The 21,466-nt window shown below is 45.7% G+C and overlaps 1 protein-coding gene across 21 annotated transcripts in view; it reads right to left on the bottom strand.

The window, feature by feature from the left end:
• Nucleotides 1–21,466, bottom strand: part of SPRING1 (SREBF pathway regulator in golgi 1) — a 333,460-nt gene that overhangs the window by 297,999 nt on the left and 13,995 nt on the right. For 17 of the 21 annotated variants that reach the window (XR_016387433.1, XR_016387434.1, XM_022597980.3 and 14 more), the window contains exons 3-4: nucleotides 21,315–21,466; nucleotides 20,813–20,926 (exon numbers count right to left, since the gene is read on the bottom strand). Coding sequence is in view for 19 of the 21 variants with exons in the window: in XM_022597980.3 (XP_022453688.1) it covers nucleotides 20,813–20,926; nucleotides 21,315–21,466 (266 nt within the window). In the remaining 2 variants the exon portion in view is untranslated. The other 4 variants (XM_089894223.1, XM_089894220.1, XM_022597991.2 and 1 more) reach the window with 2 other exon arrangements.

Here is a 21,466-nt window from a genome sequence, read left to right as displayed (position 1 = left end):
AGGCAACAGGAGCCAAAATCGAGAGGAAAAGGGAAGAGGCAGGTGAACCCTGCTGAGGGCTGAGCTGGCTGAAGGAAGGCGCCGCTGGTAGGCAGGAAATAACAACAGCAACTCCTCAGTGAGGACTTACATTGGCCAGGCCAGGTGAGGAACCCTGCTCATTTCATGGCATCCTCAGGAGGAAACAGAGAGCTGGGTATTATCCCCACTGTAGAGATGGGCAAACCGAGTTTTTAAAAAGTTAAGTCATTTGCCAAAGTCACGTGGCCAGTGGAAGGGTCTCAGTTTGAAGTCAGATTTCTCATAATTGCTACACTTTACAGTATGTCCCCTCCGCTATGAACAGAGGGTGGGAGAAATAACATGCAAACACCAGAAGCTAGAAGAGTAGCACCAGGAGGAGGAAGAAGTGGCTTTGCACATGGCCAACCCCCCCATGACGCTGGTGCATGGCTGTGTTCGTAGGGCTCACCACACCCAACCAGAGCCATCCATCTGGATGTCTTGGTGATGCTGAGAGAGGGGGATGAAGGAAAGGAGGAGAATCGCTCTCATCAGCCAAGTTCCAGGTACCACCTGTAGCCAGGAAAGAAATCCTCAACGCACCCACAAACAGAAGCTAGAATGTTCGCTGGCTCTCCAGACCACACAAACCCTTCAGTTCGAGAAATGTCTGCTGGCCAGAAACCATTTACTCTCAACAGAGCCTAGTGTCTCTTCAAGTGTGGTCTGCAGGCTCATCCGGGTGCCCCTGGAAAACGCACCTTATCCCCGGAATGAGCGCTTCCAGGGAGGGGCTCTGTAGCTGCCCTTCCACCAGAGCCCTGGCTTAGGGTTCCCAAAGATTTCTCCGTGCTTTAAAGAGCTTGCAGATGTCCAAGGCACAGCATTTCGATGTCTATAACCAGTAAGACACACTCTGCCGGTCAGTCCTGCCCCAATCCATGACCCCATCACCTCACAGGTTGCTTTAGAAGCATGCAGTTCATAACATTCAACACAATTACGGAGCACCTACTATGTCCCAAGCTCTATTCTATGCCCTGAGAATATAGAAGGGGAAAAATCTAAGTCCTGTCTTCCTAAAGCTTGCATTCCAGTGAAGAAGACAAACAGGATGCCCTGTCAGAGAGCGCCGTGAAGAAAAACACTTTCAGGACAGCAGTGATTCTCAACCAGGGCGATGCTGCCTCTAGGGGACAGTGGGCAATGTCTGGAGACATTGTTGGTTGTCACAATTGGGTGGGGGGGTCCACTGTCATCTGGTGGGGAAGGGAGATGGATGCTGTTCAACATCTTATAATGCCCATGACAGCCCCCACTGCAAAGAATCGTCTGGCCCCAAATGTCACTAGTGCTGAGGCTGAGGACCCCTAGCGCAGAGAAGACAAGAGATGTGCTCTTCAGGATAGGGGTGCGGGAAGGCCCCTGGAGAGGGACATTTGAGCAGAGACCCAGGGGAGTGAAGGACGTCTACGGGCAGAGGGGAGGCGCACACAGGGCACAGCACCTGGTTGGACTAGGGATTTCAGTGTAAGTGCGAGGGAACCTGGGGGTTCCTGGCAAGATGCTGAGACGCTCTCGCTTACCTTTCCGGAGAGTCCCTCTGCCTATGGGGAGCAAAGGGGCACAGGAGGACCAGCTGGGAGGCGGCTAGCATCATGTAGGCCAGAAACGCAGGGGCTTGAACAAGAGCAGGAGAGGCGGGGTGGCAAGAAGTGGTCTGGTGCAGAACACGTCGTCAAGGTAGAGCCTTTGGGACTTGCTCATGGATTGGATGAAGGTGTGACAGAGGAGTCAAGAGTGATGCTTGGAGCCCACTTTCCACTAGGTCCCTGGTCCAAGTGCATCCCTGGAAAACATGACTCCATGCCCCCCTCCTCCCCTTAACCCAGTGTTTCTCAACTAGGATGACTGTCCCCTCCAGGGAACATTAGGCCGTGTCTGGAGACATTGTGGGCTGTCACCACTGGGAATGAGGGCTGCTACTGGCACCTAGTGGGTAGAGACCACGGATGCTACTCAACGTCCTACAGTGCACAGCAGAGCCTCCCCATCTCCCACCTCAAAGAATCATCTGGCCCCAAATGTCAACAGTGGTGAGGCTGAGGAATCCTTCCCCATCCCCGCCCCCTGCCACATCCTCTCACACAGGGCCCGGCCCCACCAATTTAGCAGGACTTCATCAGAGCCTGGAGATTCCGAATCAATGCATGTCAGTGGCTAAGGTCCATATTAACTACATCTCACTTGCTTCTGATGGTGACACAGATCAGATGCTGCTGCTGTCGCCGCTGCCACCACATGAAACAAGAGTGCTGGAGAGCAAATTCATGATCCAGCTGTTAAGAGCGACAGCATATACATGTCTCTCTCAGACTGGGGGACCTGGGAGCCAGCCCTGCTGTATGACTAAGTAGCTGCCAGCCTCCTCCTCCCTGTAACCTTGACACACCAGGGCAGGGCCTCCAACGCACAAGCTAAAAATCCAAAAGGCAACATCGGCGGCAACAAATGGATGGGTTAATTTGTTTCATGCCCCTGTCGCTAGCAGACTTTCATGGTTTAATATCCCAGCTGCTAGGAATCAGATTCGGCAGAAGGAAGAAAATGTGACGTCAATGTAGAGATCCGATTGTATTCAGTTGTGTTTGCTTAAAAACCGGTTTTGGGTCCACAGGTTATTCTTGCTGGCTTGGACCTCTAGCAACAAGCTATCACACTTCCAGGTGGTATCTTTAAGGAAAGCTAATTAGGATTCTTGGCACTTGTAGCACGATCATTTTACAATCTTCTTCAAAGCAATTTGCCAACATTAGCTAATTAAAACACCCAGCCTTCCGTTGAGGGACAATGGGAAGAAAGTAGAATCTTCATTTCTGAGCATCTGCTGGAGGGTAAAAGCTCTGAATTCCTGTTGCTTTCACTTGGTGGAGGTCTTTCTCTGAAGGTGGCCTTTCATGGTTGTTAGCAACCTTCTAGGGATCACTGAAAAGACTCCATCTTTTCTAGCACTTTGTCTCAAAAATAAAGGACAATACTAAGAAGGGAGTTTGACCAATTAAGATTGGTTCGCTAAGCCAGAGGTCAGTACACTATAGCCTGCAGGCTGAATCTGGCCCCCGACCTGTGTAAATAAAGTTTTATTGTAACACAGCCAAGCCCATTTGTGTACATAGTGTCTTTGGTCGCACTCAAGCTACAACAGCAAAGTTAAACATTTAAAACAGAGCCCGTATAACTTCAAGACTGGAAATACTTACCTTCAGGCCCCTTACAGAGAAAGTTTGTTGACTCCTGCACTTCACATCTGCCTTGACCGTGATCTTCCACCTGGGAGGGTCAAACTGCCCCTGGCCCTGACCAGGCTTATCTCATGCATCCATCTCCAAGTGTCTATGTCATCAATAGGGCTTCTGAGATTCTGCACTCTAGGCCGAAACAAGAACCAGCGCACCCATGTGGGGAGAAAACCTTCGTATAGGATAAGGGGCTCAGCCTAGACATGGGCATGCTGTTGGCAGAAGGGCAGAGAGGGCCCGGGAAAGAGCACAGACGGCCTTCATTTTAAGTCACTTCTTGCCTAAGGCCACTGCATCGCATCAAAATGCAGGGCTGGGTCTGAGCCCTACTTCCTGGCTCCTCGGGCCTGGTAAACTGCATCCCCTCTCACAGATCGTTTCCTCCTGTGTAAAGTGGGAAACATTACCTGCTTTGCAGGGATGCTGTGCTGTGTTTCACTACGTCTTTCAAGACTCCGTTGTCAATGCTGCCACACAACGCTCCCTCTACTGAGGGCCAGAAGGGAGGACCGACCCCCGTTAACCAGTGTTCCCCCTATTCAAACCCCCCAATTCTGGTCCTGGCCCCACAGCTCTCCTCTCAGAGTCTCATTACGGTTATTAGCACAAGACCCCAAATGAAGGCCTCTGAATAAGTGTCCTTGGACAGGAGAAAGGTTATGTAATTTTAAAAAGAGGGCAATTTGAATTTACTCCCCCAGTGTAAAAGTGACAATTAGGAAATGTCAAAACCCAATAGACTCTTTCTCCCTTTTATTTCATTTTCATAAGAATCGCAGGACCTGCCTTCCCCTGCAATTCATCCCCAACATCCCTCCCTCCCCAGGCCCCACCACCCAATCTGAAAATTCCGTGTTCAGAATTCGCTCCCCTGTGTTGCGCACCGCCCACTGGGTGAGACCTCTAGTTCAAGGAAGAGCACAAGGATGGAGCTCGCCAGGTCCCGGGGTTGCCTAGGATTGTTGGGAGGGGTCAGGGGCCACCAATGGAGTCAATTCCTCTGGTCCCGAGGTGTCCGACAGCAGGACTGATGTGACTTGTCGGCTTGGGGGTGGCAGAGACATTCTGGACACCCCCTTCCACTTTTCCCCCAGCCTCACTGGTACATGCTTATCTGCCTTTGTGTGGAGTAGCTTGAAAGGTCCTTATTCATCCAGAACAAAACTGCTTTACGAAGGTAAAGAAAAACTCTGCTGTTGGAAACACTCCCAGCATCCCCCTTACAACAAGGCCCCTCTGCCAATCGGCCCCTTGAAGAAGGAACTGGGGAGGCAGAGCTGGGGGTGACCAGCAGACAGGAGAAGGGCCCTGCCTACACATGCTGCACAGGCCTTTCAGAATCAGAGGACAATGCGTGTGTGTCCCACAGACTCACAAACCGCCATGGGCAGGACTGGGGTCCTGCAGTGTAGACCACAGAGGGCTCAAGCAGACCGCTAACTTAGGGCATCTAAACAAGGAAACCACAGACTCCTGCAAGTGGCCAGGCTTTTAGCTTAGTCCAAACCCCTCATTTCACATTTTGGATCCACTCAGCTGCACTGCCCACTAGAAGCTTCTGAAGATAAAGGGGCTTAACAGCCCGTTCACAGCCTGAAAGTCACAGAATCATAGCAACTCAGGGTTGGAAGACAGAAATGAATATTTGCTGAACGTGGCATGTGCAAGAAACTTTACATACATAATCTATTTAAGCCAAAAAGAGCCTGTGAGGAGGGTACTGTCATGCCTGTCTTACAAATAAGAAAACCAAACTCCAGAGCAACTAAGTATTAGGGTAAAATGACGCTACTTGTCAGGGGCAGAACTGGAGTTTAAGCTCAGGTCCTTCTGGCTGAGCCTGGCTCTCCACTCTGGGTTCCACTTCTTCCGTGGGGGTCCCAAGCACAACACCTCTCCCCAACACCCACACCAGCCCTTTGCAAAGCTTCTTCTACACATTTTAGAAACAGCTTTATTGGGACATAATATAAATATAAAATGCACACCTATTTCAAGTGTATTCTTAGTATATTCAGAGTTCTGCAGCCACCCCAACATGTGTTGCAATGGAATTATACAACATGTGGTCTTTGGGGACTGGCTTCTTTCACTCAGCATCATGTTTTCAAGGGTCGTCCATGCTGTAGCTTGTGTCAGTACCTCACATTCCTTTCTGGCTGAATCATATTCCATCGTATGGATAGTCCACATTTTTGTTTACCCATTCATCTTCTGACAGGCATTTGGATTATTTCCACTTTTTGGCTGTTGTGAACAACACTGGTATGAATATCTGTGTGTTTTTCTGCACGTTTTTTTAAAAATCACATTTTTACTCCTTTTATTAAAGGTTGAAAGTTATAAACACCTGTTCTCTCATTGAACAACACTGCAAATATTTGTTGAAATGACGAGGCATTTACGACAGGAGAAGCAGCTGGATGCGGTGAAAAGAAAGTAGGTCAGGAGTCAGGGCACAGAATTTACTTTTTTCATTCATTCAATAAAGATCTATTAAAATACAGTATAAGGCATTATACTGGATACTAATGATTTCACCTCCTGACCATTCTGTCATTCATTAAAAAAAAGCTTTTGCCCATTCTGTCCTAGAAAACAAAGGTCAGTCATTTATCTTTCCAAGGCCTCACTCTCATCAGCAAAGTAGGGACAATACATACACCTGGGTATACCTGGGAGGGCTGGGGGAAGAAGGTATAATGATACACCTGAGAGCCCTAGACTATCAGGGACTCAACAAATATGATCATGTGACCCATATGACAAGAGAAATGACTTGCATTCATTTTCCTTTCCTCACCTAAGGTAAAGTAGTGCTTTCTACTCAATGATGAAATGTTTCACACACCAGGAACTGCCTGTAGAATGAGAAACACACAAGCTTCCCTGCCTTATAGAAAACAGATTTGGTTTTCATAAGTGGTTGAATCTTTAAACGCTACCTCCAAAGGTGGAAAAACCTTTTAAAGCAACAGAAGTAGGTCAGAATGAAAACAATTAGTTGGTACCTGACAATCTACCACGGAGAAGGGAAAAAAGGAAAAGACCTTCCACAGAACGTTCAAGTTCCTGGCATTGCACTTTCCCATCTTTGCCAGAAGATGGCGACGTGGTCCCACAAGGTTGCATTAGTGCAACGTTGGCGATGGAATCACAGGGACAAAGGGCACCTGAAGTTGTGCTGCTTGGAGACTTGTGTACCTTGTCAATTGCACTGCAGAGGTCTGGGCATTGCTAAGCACATTCCAGGGGAGAAAAAGAGACATGAGGAACAATGATGTGTTTACAAAGGCTACAGGGATCTGACAAAATTTGCAAATGGCTTGAGGTCTAACTCCAGATATCACCAGAATAAAGTTATTGAGGGTGGAGGTGGGGATAAGGGCATTAAAACATTATGCAAGTTAGTATCAAATAATTATCCCTTTATGTTACATCTATTCCAAGGAATATTATCATTCATTAAAAATCAAGTGGTATTAGACATGACACCAAAAGCACAAGCAACCAAAGAAAAACTAGTTAAATTGAACTCCATCAAAATTACAACTTTTATGCTTTAAAGAACACCATCAAGAAAGTGAAATGTCAACCCACAGAATGGGAGAAATGTTTGCAAATCATGAACCCGATAAGGGGCTCATATCCAAAATACATAAAGAACTCGAACAATTCAAGAATAAAAAGACAGCCCAATTTTAAAATGGGCAAAGAATTAGGATAGACATCTCTCTAAAGAAGATGTCCACGTGGCCACTAAGTACATGAAGAGATGTTCAACATCATTAGGCATCAGGGATATGCTAAGTCAAAAGCCACAATGAGATACCACTTCATCATCACTAGGATGGCTGCAATCAAAAGGACAGACAATGACAAGTCTTCGCAAGGACGTGGAGTAACTGGAATCCTCATACACTGCTGGTGGGAATGTGAAATGGTACAATTGTTTTGGAAAACAGTCTGGCAGTTCCTCAAAAGATGAAACATAGAGTTACCATATAACCCAGTAATTCCACTTCTAGGTATATGCCTAGAACAGAAAGTGTATGTCCGCACAAAACTTATACACAAATGTTCACAGCAACGTTATCCACAATAACCAAAAAGCGGAAACAACCAAAATGCCCATCAACTGATGAATGGATAAGCAAATATGGTCTATTCATATGATGGTATACTCTTTAGCCATAAAAAGGAATGAAGTACTGAGACATGCTACAACATGAGTGAACTTTGAAAACATGCTAAGTGAAAGAAGTTAGTAACAAGAGACTACATACTGTATGATTCTATTTATATGAAATATCCATAATAGGTCTATCCGTAGAGACAGAAGGTAAATTAATTGTTGCCACAGGCTGGCAGGGAGGAAGAATGAGGAGTGGACTGCCAACAGGTATGGGGTTTCTTTTGGGGAGATGAAAATGTTCTGGAATTAGTGGTAGTGTCTGCATAACTTTGTGAATAGGAAAAATTACTGAACTGTATACTTAAAAAGGGTGAACTGTATGGTGTATGAATATTTCAACTAAAAAATAAATTTTTAAAAAAGAACAAAGTACTGATACATGCTATAATTGGACAAACCATGAAAACATGGTGCTTTCGTGTTTGTGAAAGGAGCCAGTCACAAAAGATCACGTATTGTATGATTACATTTATATGAAATGTCCAGAATAGGCAAATCTACAGACAGAAAGTAGATTAGTGGTCATCTAGGGCTGGAAGGACTGGGGGGAAATGGGAAGGCAATAGCTAACGGGTATGGGACTTCCTTCTGGGGTGATGAAAATGTTCTAAAATTGATTGTGGTGATGGCTGCACAATTCCGTGAATACACTAAAATCACTGAATTGTACACTTTAGATGGGTGAACTGCATGGTAAGTGAATTGTATTCTCAACAAAGCTGCTACCAAAAATAGAGTTCCAGGGCTGCTGGGTCACACAACAGGGGAGGGGCAAGGGGTGGCGTGGAACACACCATTCTCTTTGTTACCAAATGAATGATGCCCCCTGGAATTGTGAAATGAAATGTGGGCCTTCACCCACCTCCCTGAATCAATGCATTCTTGGTGGGCAGTGACCTTGGTTCTGTAACTCCACAGCCAGCCTGGCATGCAGGCCACTTTCTCTGCCTTGTGATCACCAAATCAGATGTCAAAGCCCCATTCGAGGGTCATTCATTTGGTTGCAAAATGGTAAAATAGGATCACAATTTTCTTTTTTGTTAAATATATTAATATATGTGCATGTATATGAAAAGAGATACACACCAAATAGTGGTTATCTACAAATGGAAGGATTATGAAAGATTTTATTCTCTTCTCTAATTTTCTATAATGCAACATGTCACTTTATAATTCGGAAAAATTAGAAAAATGCATATAGTGTATATGCATCAACTGTGTTGCTGTCTCACAACTGCATGTCGGCATTCTATTTTAAACGGGTTCTAATTTAATTTGCTTTACTAATCAGTACTACATACAAATACATAGAGTTTCCTCAAATCCTTTTTGAAAAGAAACAAGCTATACTAGTGTAGGTCTATGAATGAGGTGGGACTAAATAAATGGTTCCTGGATGTCCAAGCATAAAAGACTTTCTCTGGAAACCCAAAGTGACAGTTTATCCTAAGGCAGACAGTAGCATCGACACCTAAGAATGTTTAGGTACTATGTTCCCAAAACCAGAGGCTCAGGATCAACTCGATTTTAAATTCCAGAAGACTGTCTTCCAGTTCTCTGTACTCCCTAGCACAGAGCTAAGCACACAGTAAATGCCAAGTAAATATGTGCTGAATGAATGACTGGGGCTGGCAATTCCACGTCATCACCATTCAAGGGGCAACGAAGTTTAACCCAGGGTTTCTCCACCTCAACACACAGTGGGGGCTGTGCCTCAATTAGAGGCCCACAGTACTTCTATACACACACTTCGTGACAATCAAAACTGTCTTCACACATTGGCTTATGTCCCCTGGGGGGCAAAATCTCCCTGCAGTTAAACACCACAGGTTTAAAGCAGCACTTTCCACGTCTTGAAGCTACCAACTAGAATCCTGGAATGCCAGGGCTGGAAGGACCCTCATACATGCTCCCCTGTACACTTTCACAGATGGGCAAACAGGCCCAGAAAAGAAGAGACACACTGGAGCCAAGATGGCTTCAGCAACGCAGCTCAGTGTTGCTCCCTACCCCGTGCTGTCCTTCAGGTTTGCGTAGAACTCAGCATCATTTCCTTCAAGGATTTTATCAGTCAGTGAGGCTGTCATAACAAAACACCACAGACTGGGGAGCTTAAATGGCAGGAACTTATTCTCTCGCAGTTCTGGAGGCTGGAAGTCCGAGATGAAGGTGTCAGTAGGTTTGTTTCTCCGGAGGCCCTCCTTGGCTTGCAGACGGCTGCCTTCCTGAAGCCCTGGTGTCTCTCCCTCTTCTTAGAAGGGCACAGTACTATTAGATTAGAAGCCACCCTCACAGCTTCACTTTAACTTAATCACCTCTTCAAAGGCCTTTTCTCTAAATAGGTTACATTCTGATGGACTGGGGTTGGGAATTCAGCATACAGATTTTGGAAGGAGACAATTCAGCCCATTATAAGGACTCTGCTCAGTGGGAAAAAGAATGTTAAGATAGAGCCCTCTCACCTGGGTTGTGCTGAAAGGCTAAGATCCCCTTTCAATGCATTACTCAAAAACCCTTCCTGGCAGGACTAGCAGCAAGGTGAAACGTTCTGCTTAAATCAAGGATGATCCAAACACAAGGTCAAACAGCAAGCTTCAGAGCAAATAACCCCTCCTCCATCTAGGACCTCCTTCTCACCGCTCAAGAGCCCAGTATGGCACTTACTACATCACAGGGGCTAAAAGTCCAGGTCCAAGAGCAAAAAAAGATCTGGGTTCCGTCACTATCCTGGTTTAAACCACTAAGACAGTGTTCCCCTACGTGAAGAAATTAATCTGAGTTCGTTTCTTTAGAATGAGGATAAAAAGACCTACTATCACATAAGCGTGGTTGTTAGGATTAAATAAGAGGCCTTTAGCGCCAGAAATGATAGGAAGGCAGTCGCTGCTATCACAGTGTTCCTAGGCTGGGCCCGCATGCACCTTCCAGGGCTCTGAAGTTGGCATCTAACAGTATAACCTGGAGCAAAATTTAACCTGAGCATCAGAGCCTTGTTCTTAAAATGAAGATGAAAAAGAATACCAGCCTCAGAAGACAGTGCCGTGTGAAAGTGATGGTGCAAATGTTTTTTGTCTGGGTAGGAATGGTCAAGAGACTATTGTACATTTTGCCTCGGTGAACGGGAGAGGAGGAAGAAGGGGGCAGTCACGGGCACTGAGTTAAGCCTGGTGTCTTCGAGGGCACCAGCAACAGATCTATTTCCTTCTCCTTGCAATGGATACTCCCCTGAGTCCCTGTGCACAAAATCGACGGGCCCTGGAAAGAGTCTTGGTTTGTCACTACCAGATGGTCCTTCATTGTCTCAAGGAGAGGGAATCCACTCAGGCACAGGTCCCAGTCTCCCGACAAGGACTATGCTGAGGACAGAAAACCTAAGGAATTGGTGCCACCAAGTGGCACAGACAGCAACTGCTCTTTGTGCCCCTGGCACCTCCGTCTTCTCTCCTCTCCCCTTCCTCTTCCTCCCATCTAACTCTCTTCCTCCTTCTTTCCTTGAAAGAGTGCCCACGACCATGGTTTAATTCAGTGGCCATCCTTGAAGGTCTGAAAAGGCTGCAGTGAAAAGACAGGGCTTTAAGATCATACTGGACTTGACTCCATAGTTCCTCCCTGCGCTAAATCAGGTCAATGAGCTTATTTGTGTCAAATAAATGAGCCCGGCTGATGGCTAAGCAGCTGCAAGACTATTTATCTCAGGCCTCCAAGCTGGCACTCAGCAGGCTGCAGGCAAAGCTCAGGAGGGGCACGGGTGTCAGGGCCTGAGCTCTCGGAGCACGCCCTGGATTGCTGCCCAGACAAAAACCTCCCGAGAGAGTCCAGCATGTGCGGGGGGGGGGGGGGGGACGGGACTCTAGGCCTCTGAGACTATGGAGGTGAGCAGAGAAGATTCCAGCTCCAAATAGCAGCCCACAGAGCATCTGGGAACATGTTTAGAAAATGACATCCCTCCTGCCCTCAAAAACCATCATATGCGCCACAAACTTGACAAAGCAGAGTTGGCTTTTGGGGAAACTTGGCTGCTTTGAGCTCAGCTCATCCTTTCCCCAAACTAGACATCCAGAAAGACGGTCCCCATGTGTCCTTCCCAGCCATTTTATATATTTTTTTATTAATTCTGTAGTGATTCACTGAAATGAATGACACACTTCAGAGATTTGGAGTGGGGCTCCCCCCCATCTTTTTCTCTTAGCTCTCTCAGGAAAGTGCGATTCTGCCATGACAGGCTTTGACCTCAGCACATCTCCTGCAGGTCAACTCTGGCTGAAATAGAAGTCTGTAACTTGTTTGTGAAGAACACAAAGACTTGTCTCCCCACTGTGTAAAAATCAGATAGAAAAGGGATGCAGAAATGCAATGACAAACTTGTACGCATTTCTAAAAGGGCTTTCAATCCTACCCTGGCTTTATTTTAGAGGCCAGATGACACAATTAAAATGTGTACTTTTAAAAAAATAAATAAAAATTTTAAAATAAATAAAAATTAAAAAAATAAAATGTGTACTTTTCCCACTCTGTAAATTAATTAGCTATAGTTGGGTTAAGCCAACACAACAAGAACTTTTAAAATATTATGTACAGCAGGATTCTACCTTTATTTATGTACTAACACAAAATACACATTCATGTACGAAAAAAGATAACTTTACATAAAACCTTTAATTAGTGGTTATCTTTGGGGGCTGGGGATCTGACTATTGTGGCACAATTTAGTATCTTTGTAATTTTCTATATTTTAAAATGTAATTCCCTACATTTTCAGGTTTCTGCCTAGTAATCACGAAAGAAATGAAAGGGAAACCTTTTACTGAGCGATGACTACAGAAGCCCTTAATAGGAATTCCAAGATGCTCTGAGCATCTCAGGTTAAGCATGCCTAAATAATTTAGCACTGTATTAAGGTATAGCTACATAGCACATTCTGGGCTTCCCTGCCAAAAGGCAGCTGTTTTTATGATGGAAAACACAGCAGCTGTCTTCACAGGTGCAGAGCAGCAATACATAATAAGTTGGTCCCAGCAGAGACGAATATGGTCTCTATTGAAAATCTGAGAAAAAGGCAAAAAGTGGTGAGCCCCAGTTGAAATCTTCAAGAGAGAAGGGGAAGCCCTGATTTGAAGAAAACAGGCTCCAGATGACTGGTCTCCACTTACCCAGTGAAAATCAAAGCCAAGGACCAAGTCGCTGGGCTCTGGTCTTGCTTTAACACGCGGCAGGATCTTTGGCACAAAAATCAGAATTTTGGATCTGCAAGATACCTTAGCAATCACCCTCCTCTGACAAATGAGGAAACCAAAGCCAGAAGAGGTTAATTTACTCAAGGTCATTAATGCCTGTGCTCTCATCAGTAAAATTAGGATGCTACTCAGACTTCATTCTGCTGTTACACTTATAAACACACACACTCCTCCCTCAGTAATAGTGACATGTGACCAACATAGTCTGAAATCTTGAATTTAACTGATAGCCAACACCACTTTTTCTCATTTAGCAAACACTTCTGATTTTCATAACCGGATGTAAGCTGACGAGAGCTTGCCTACTCTATGCTGCATAAAAAAATGTATGAATTTAGAAAGTCCAAAGACCTGAGGAACTACTGACCCTACCAAAAACTTGGAAAGTACCCACTTAGAAATAAAATGCATTTCTAACAGTGATATGTTTTGGTTCCTCCGAGTCCACAGACTGTACAGTCCTGAGAAACAATACAGCTGGACCCCTATCCAAACATTTGACTGACTGCAGGGCCCGCTGGTTGTAACTGGCCAGTTGTTTTGTTATAATATTAAAGGCTGTACTTCTATTTTTAAAAAGTCCAGCAGTTCAGCTCTAACAGCAGACATGAATCAAGTTGTACAATTGAAGGTACGCGGCGAGGGGCTGCCGGGACACGGAGTCGGCCGCACAAACACAACCGCTGTTGTTCCCCACTCAGGCCCTCAGGGGCCACCTGTTCCTCTTCATGTCTGTGTAAGCTGACTGGATGCTGAATGTTGCAGACATGTGACTGAGCGAAAACAGGGATCCTGGTACCCAAAACTGTCCTCACACCATGATAACACACTATGCAACAAGAGTCCACACAGGCAAAGGGCCCGGAAGGCAATGCACTGATGCCACAGAGTCAGGAAAAGTGCTGTGTAGGAAAGAACTCTCACAATCCCACTGGATTATTTTTTCTTTTAATTATTACTACTTACTTATGTGGTGCCTTTTTAGAGTAGAATGACCAGTTTTCTGAATGGAATCTGCAGTGACTCATTTCCCCTCGCCCCACCCCCAAAGGCCCTCCTTGCAAAGAGCCACTGTAGGGGGATGGGGAGGGCAGATCTGCGGGGTGGGGGAGGGGGCTCTCTGTAAACCTGGTCATTCTGCCCACGGGAGGTGTCTGCACTTGGATTGTGACAGCGCGCGAGGGATGCCGCCGCAGAGTAACAATGCCATTCCTGGAGGCAGCACTGGGCTGGTAGAGACCAAGGAGGAAGCAGCACGTCCTATGGGATTCCAGGGTAATTTAATCAGCAGCACTTGCGTGCGGCAGAAGGCAAGGGCAGCGAAATAATCAAGTCCGCTCTCAGCTCCTGGTAGTTTTTCTGTTTAACCGAAGGGGGTAAAATGTGACCCGAGAGAAGGGCCTCTCTGCCTCGCCCGGAACTGCTGATGCGTGGAGCTGGATGACTCTGTGTCATGGGGGCAGTGGTGGGCTCCACCCACTACACATACCGCCTGCCCTCAGTTGTGATAAGAATGTCTCAGACGTTGCCAACTGTTCCCTGGGGGCAAAACTGCCCCCATTTGCTGCCCTAGATCAACTGGAAAAGCTAGTCAACAAGTGAGCCACTTGATTCTGAGTAATGCAGGGTTGAAAAAAACAAGAAAAGGGGTTTAAGGCCTCCTTCAGTGAGGAACGCTCTGTAAGAAAAAGACCAACAAAAGTAAAACTGGCCAAGGTCAAGAAGAGCAGTTTACCACATGTGAAAGATAAACACCCAATCAAAATATGGGAAGAAATTAAATATCAATTAGAACATAGAGACCCATTAGCAAAAAGAGTTAAAAAATGATACCAAGGGGTTCGTAGGTATATGACAAAAGACACTCCTCACATACTTTATTTATTTTATTTATTTTTGGCTGTGTCAGGTCTTAGTTGTGGCACATGGGATCTTTTGTTGTGGTGCGCGGGCTTCTCTCTAGTAGTGGCGTGCGGGTTTTCACTTCCCTAGTTGTGGCACATGGGATCTTTCATTGTGGTGGGCGGGCTTCTCTCTAGTAGTGGCGTGCAGGTTTTCTCTTCTCTAGTTGTGGCGCGCAGGCTCCAGGGCGTGTGGGCTCTGTAGTTTGCGGCACGCAGGCTCTTTAGTTGAGGCTTGCGAGCTCAGTAGTTGTGGCGCGTGGGCTTAGTTGCCCCACGGCATGTGGGATCTTAGTTCCCTGACCAGGGATCAAGCCTGCATCCCCTGCATTGTAAGGCGGATCCTTTACCACTGGACCACCGGGGAAGTCCCACTCCCCACATAGTTTAGGTGGGAGTATAAATTGGTGAAAATCATTCTCAAACACACAAACGTGTATGTGAAAGCATATCATCAGTGCATTATTTGTAGCAGTCAAAAAAGAAAAAAAAAACAGTAATAAGCTAAATGACCTCAGCAGGGATTAATAACATTACAGTATATCCATGAAACTGACACCAGGTGGTCACTAAAAATTATTAGATAGGCCTATATGTCACATAGAAGGATGTCCATCAGAGGATTGCTTTCAAGAAGAAAAAGTATTATCATATCTGCCTAGAAAGTCATGAGGGAAAGAGAAAAAAACGGGCTGATCTCTAGGTTGCATGATTTTAGGTCATTATTACTTTCATCTTTGACACATTTCTGAATAACCTGCATTTTAAAAATTATCTTTAGCATGAGTTCTTCTAAAAACAGTAGTAAAAATAATACCTAGAACTCTGTAGTTGCCACCCTTCCACCCAAGGGGCCCACCCATCCTCACCTTGCCAACTATGTGATGTCAGACCCCCACTGGACTGCAGATGTGGACTTCATGCCCAGCACTGGGCCTTTACTCACTCCAACACCTCACAACAGCCCCACAAGGAGCAGATGCAATCCCATATCACAGAGCAGGGCCTGGGACTCAGAAGAGGAAAGACTACCCAAGGCCATGCCTTAATACGTAGGAGTTACTGACTGCGAGGCCGAATTCTCTCCAGCCTGTGAAGAGTAGACTAAATAACAGTAGAAACTAACACAACAGAGTAAAGCAACTATACTCCAATAAACATTAAAAAAGAAAAAAGAGCAGACTAAATAAGCAACATCTCTGTTCATTTACAATCTACCTGCAAATCCCAACGATGGGAACAGCTTGCTCGGAACCTTGCACACAGCTCCCACAGCGCCTTTGCAGCCTCACCAACTGAGGCACCCCCTGGACAGCCTCCAAGTCAGCTCCGGGAGCAGGCCAAAAACTGCAAACCCTGCTCTAAAATCCTATCGCCCGCTTTTCCAAGAGCTGCTGAGCTTGCCCTTGGATGCCAGCCCCAGCGTCACCAGGTCCAGGGCCACCCCAAGTCCCAGGCCCTGCGGAGACAGTGCCTTTTTCTACAGAATGCTTCTTTCCCTGTTAGAACATACCTTATCTTTATTGCTCCAGCAATGAGCATGGCAATTAAGATTCAGAATTGAGGGAAATGCTTTGCATTACCCAATTACCTTTCACCCCAAACATAACAATTTAAAATTTTTTCTTCTAAACTAAAGGTGTTTTCATTCCTTCTCTGATCTTCTCTTAAAATCCAATGTGTATCACGCACTTTGCTAAGTTCTGGGCATACAAAACTACAACAAGGTCCCTAATTCTGAAAACCTTCAGTCGAAGGAACCAGAAACAAACCAGAGAGGGGAGCAGCGAGGGGTCCAGGCTAGAAGCCTGGAGAGGCCCATGATGTTCCACGTCCTTCGTTACAGAGTCTGCAGTACCGTGACATTCCAAAACAGCGAACATGCCTCTTAGGAGTAGAGAAAAACATATTCCAGGGCTGAATGAAAATGACCTTTGGATTATTGACCCAATTTGGCTACTTATACCATCTCTCCCCTCTGCTGGCCTGGACAACCGAGATCTGTATGCTCTCAGAGGAGTGTTTACAGATGAGTCAGCGTTGGAGCTGGCGAGGGGTGGTGGGAAGGACAGTGGACCCAGCGCCGGAGATGAAGGTCGTGTTTTGGTTCCGTCACGGGACCCAGGGAAGTCACTTCACTCCATTTCCTCATCTACGAGGTGGGAACAAACGAGCTTAATTCTCTACCTAAGTTGCAAAGGCTGTGAAAGCAGTGAAAATGCAAAACGTGCTCGCCGATATTCAAATACAGAATAAACAGGTATGGCTGACCTCTGATATAAACTGTTTTCACAGTAAATCTACGTTATTGCCCAAGGGTTCAAATAAGCTCAAAGGAGAGGCTGGTCAGTGACAACTACCAGGAGACTGAGTTACCACAAGCAATGAGCTGGTGAAACATGCAGACGTGTCCATTACTTTCACACACAGTCTGATTTAGCACCAGTGAACACACACAGAATCTGAAAAACCTGATGCAAACTGAACAGATTTCCTGGGATCTAACATTAAAAACAACTGCCAGACAGTTCACCCTCTAAGAAAGTTGACTTAGGGGGACAAACTACTTTGGGAAGATAAGTGTAAGTAACAGGAGGGAGTTAAGGGAAATTATTCCATTGACTAGACTGCAGAAACATACAGGAAGGCAAACATGGCCCAAGGAAAAAGCTCCACTGAAATAAAAATGCTGAAAGCGGGCTGTAAAGCTCGTGCTCTGCTCTGAGGGCAACCGCTGAACAACCGAAAAAGAACAAGGAAGACCCTGCGCAATACCAGGGTTAGTGAGGGGCTCTGGGAAAGAACAGTGTGCGGTAATGTGACTCTGGAGAGGAAAAAGGGGCATGACGTCTTGATCTGAGGACCAAATACTCTCAGCCTTGACCAGAGAGGGTTAGTGTCATATTAGAAACACAGGACGCCTCCATCATGTGGACCAGCAGCCTGCACATCCAATGTCCACGGAGGGCAGATGTGAGTCTCTTAGGGCACCCTGACAGAAGCTTGAGTTTTGTTCTTCTTTGTAAATCACAGGGAAACCAAATGTCTGTACCTATTACATCTCCCGAAGCTGAAAGCGATAAAGGACGACCACTTACAGTCAGTTCAGTTGCGAGATGTATCTCCACTGAGGAATCGCCTTAAGGTGGGGTTTCCATGACAGAAGAGGAGGAGGCCGCCCAGCAGATGACTTTCCTGAGGCTCCCACTGTCCCACGGCTGAGAAGACCAGTCATTTCAACAGGGGCAGTGGAAACAAGAACAGAACCCTCCAGGACAACAAGGCAGAATTTCTGGTTAAAACGGTGCATGCACATAGGTAAACAAGCATATCCAAATACCACTAGGAAAAAACCTGAGAGCACATGGTGCCAGCTGCTAGAAAGTTGGCACAGGATGAGAAGGGAACAGCATCTGAGTTTCTAGACAATTTTAGATGTCAGGACACGGTGTTCAGGTCCCACTCTTGAAGATGCTGTTAAAACAAAACCAAGAACAAACCACCGCGAGAGAACATGCATGTTCTAAGAGACCAAACATTTTATCTGGGTGAAGGGTCGATCTCATTCTTGAAACTCAAGAACACAAGAAAACAACAAGAACAATCTCCTTGAATATACTCAACTATCAAGGAATTTTCCTATAGGAAACATGAGAATTTTCCCACTACTCTAAAGAAGTCCAATAAATAACTTTACAGTGAAGGGCCCAGGGAGAACACACACAGATGCCCACAGGTCCCCGAGCAGCCGCAGAGGAGAGGCGCTCAGAGTGCTGATGCCTTCACCAGGTCGCCCACAGTCTTGTCTTTCTTGAATGTAACCCGCTGGCTGGCATTTCCAACTGCTTTACGGAACAAGTCCATCTGGTAAGCCCGGGGGCGAGTGAGGCCAAAGAGCACAACACAAGAAGTGGTCAAGGTCAAGTCTTCTCCTGAAGACCAGAGAAGGGCTTCAGGCTACAAGTTCTTCAGCAGCGCATCCTCCCAGTGGGTTGAGTCTCCCTCACCGTCACGCGGGGAAGAGCTCGGGAGGGCTCTCTCCGTAGCAGTACTTTGCTATGGGATCCCTATAGGTGTTCTCATGCTGCACGCTCTGTTGGCAAAAGGGAAGAGAAGAGCGCCGTGAGAGAGAGCAGGACGGCGTCCGGCAGACGCTCCCTGCAGGAGCCCAGGTGAGTCCATCTCCAAATGTCACCAAAAGGGTCCAGGGCACTTTCTGGAGCAAACGCAGATGCTCAGCACAGAATGCCAATGAAGGGCGTGAAAATGGACATAGTGTCACCACAGGACTGTTTCTTTTATGCACGCTAGTGAGTTTTTTTTTTAACAACCTAGCTGTGACTAGGATAACTTGAGACAAAAAATCTTCCTCAAAGTATTTTAAGTCAGATTAAGATCCAATGGGTGCTTTGCACCTGACCCCGTGCTTCAAAGGAATTCAGTCCCCGGCACTGAACCCTGCAGAGATGAAGGAGATGCACTTCAAATTGCTTTCGTCAAGTTTTATGTACCTAAGGGCTGGTACACAAGCCGAATCCCACAGTACCACACAAGCTTCATCTGGCCAAGCAAAGTGTGATTTAACACAGACAATCATCCGTGGTGGCTAATTTTTCAGCAATTTGTTTTCATACAAGCAACTTGAGTTTTTGGCTAGTCTAGAATTCATTAATTAGCCTAAAACCAAGGCTAAACATCTAAATTGTAAGTATTAATCCAATTTACAGACATGCAGCCAAATCTTCTCTTTCTTGGGACACTTATAAAGGCAAATTGCCAACTGGTAAATTTCTCTTTACAATGAAAATGCAAAGTCTGAAATTTTAGCATCTTCACTCAAGTTTGGAAATAACTCCTGGGTTTTATCAGTTAAAGAAAGAAAATACTTGGCCTTTTCTAACATTTCTCGGAATGACAGTATGAATCAAAGTAAGTCATGGGTTCAGCCATCCTCCACATTTCCTTTAAAGCCCATTCAAATGGAAAGCTCTTCCAGCAAAACAAGGACATCAGGAATTTCTTCATGTTTCAAATGCTCATTATAATCCCTGAAACATTTACCCAGTGATGCTGAACGCTCTAAGAGCAGACCAGAGACATAAAGAGTGGCATAAAACCCAAAGGCAGACTACAGAAATCTGGCAAAGGGTACAAGAGCTCCAGAGAATGACAAATGAGTCATTCATCTCAGACGGAGCCAGGACAGTCTTGCAGACACCATGAATGGAAGCCAGAGGAAGAGCACCCGTATGACAAACACGTCTGGTGATTTTACAAAGAGAGCTCCAACAACCGCCCGATCACAAAGGTTGAGAGCAGAGGATGCGGAATGATGGAAAGGCAAAGACGTTCAGACGCTTTCAGCAGCTGGTGCCGTGTTCAGTGCCCAAGAGCAAAGCATTTAATGACAACGTGCTGAAAAGTACTGAGAGCTTGGCAACCTACAGATTTACCTGTGTATTTTTCAACACCCACCTGCCCCATCCCCTTGAATCCTAAAATAAACCACAACTTTGTCCCAGAATAAATGAGTACCCACTCTAAATGAGTGGTTGCTGGAAAGCCTTAAATTTCAAAGACAGAGGAGAGAACTTCTCTCAGGAATTGGACTATTAGGACTCCACCCAGACTTTAAAATAATTTTAAGCTTCCAGTTAAAATACAGACAAGCTAATCAGATAGGGAAGATGCAAGTTAGTCAGACCTTGATTTGATATAAATATTTTACATCCCTAACTTGTATAAATCTCATGTTCACATTCTAAATACAGTCAGTCCTCCATACCACGGGTTCCACATCCATGGATTCAACCAACCACGGGTCAAAAGTATTTGAAAAAACTCCAAGAAATTCCAAAAAGCAAAACATGGTATTTACATTGTATTAGTTATTGTAATAATCTAGAGATGATTTAAAGCATACGGGAGGATTTAAGTAGGTAATAGGCAAATATTATGCCATTTTATATGAACATTTAGGGATTCGGGGTCCTGGAACCAATCACCCTCGGATACCAAGGGATGATGTACTATCAATCCACCAAAGCTCCACACAACGTCGTTTAAATCTGTTCTCCATTATCACCCCACCAAAAGCCCCCAGTGCATATTTTCGCGTTTTCCTGCAGACCCTGACTCCCACCAGCAAATACCCCAGCTAGAGGCATCACAGCTTCTGACCTGGGATGAGGTCCTGCATTTAGCCAAACACAATTCAAAGTGATCTTCGACTGCCATGAAGAGGTTCTGGAATGCCACAGCTGCCCGGTTGAGGAAGCGCTCCAGGAGAAGTTGCTATGGAAACAAAAGTCAGTACCTGTAATAAATTCCAAACTCAGAAGCACAAGGTAACCTTGGAAATTTCTCCTAAACTAACAGACTGCTGATACGGGGAAGAAGAGGGGAAGGAGAGAGAGAGGGGAGCTCAAGCAGGAGGGCTGATGTTTTACTCTTTAGATATCTGATTAGGAATACAATGGCCCATTCTGTCAAAGAACCACTGGAGGAACTGGGAACCACCTCCTTTCCTTGTAGACAAAGGCTACCTCACAGCAGCCATTTCTGACACCGACAAGGTTCCCTTCTATTTCCAGAAGAATCTCACAAGAAGATTCTAATGCTCCTCGTGAAATGCAGGCAGAAAGAATAAAGGAGATGCAGCACAAGGAGCAACTCTCCATACCTTGTTGGGCTGCAGGCAGCAGGAGACACAGTACTCATAGGCGCTGCAGCAGCCATTGGACAAGCAGCCATCGCAGCAGTACTGCTTTGTGCCAGGGACGTTGACGTTACAGCAGCCATTTACCAGCAAATCTTTCCTCTCACAAACGTAAC

Source organism: Delphinapterus leucas, chromosome 14 (assembly GCF_059928025.1).
Source record: "Delphinapterus leucas isolate spDelLeu-1000000601 "Yukka" chromosome 14, BTC_Dleu_Yukka2, whole genome shotgun sequence".
Lineage (NCBI taxonomy): Eukaryota > Metazoa > Chordata > Mammalia > Artiodactyla > Monodontidae > Delphinapterus > Delphinapterus leucas.
Note: the sequence above shows the minus strand (reverse complement) of the source record. Positions and strands in the feature narration are given on the sequence as shown.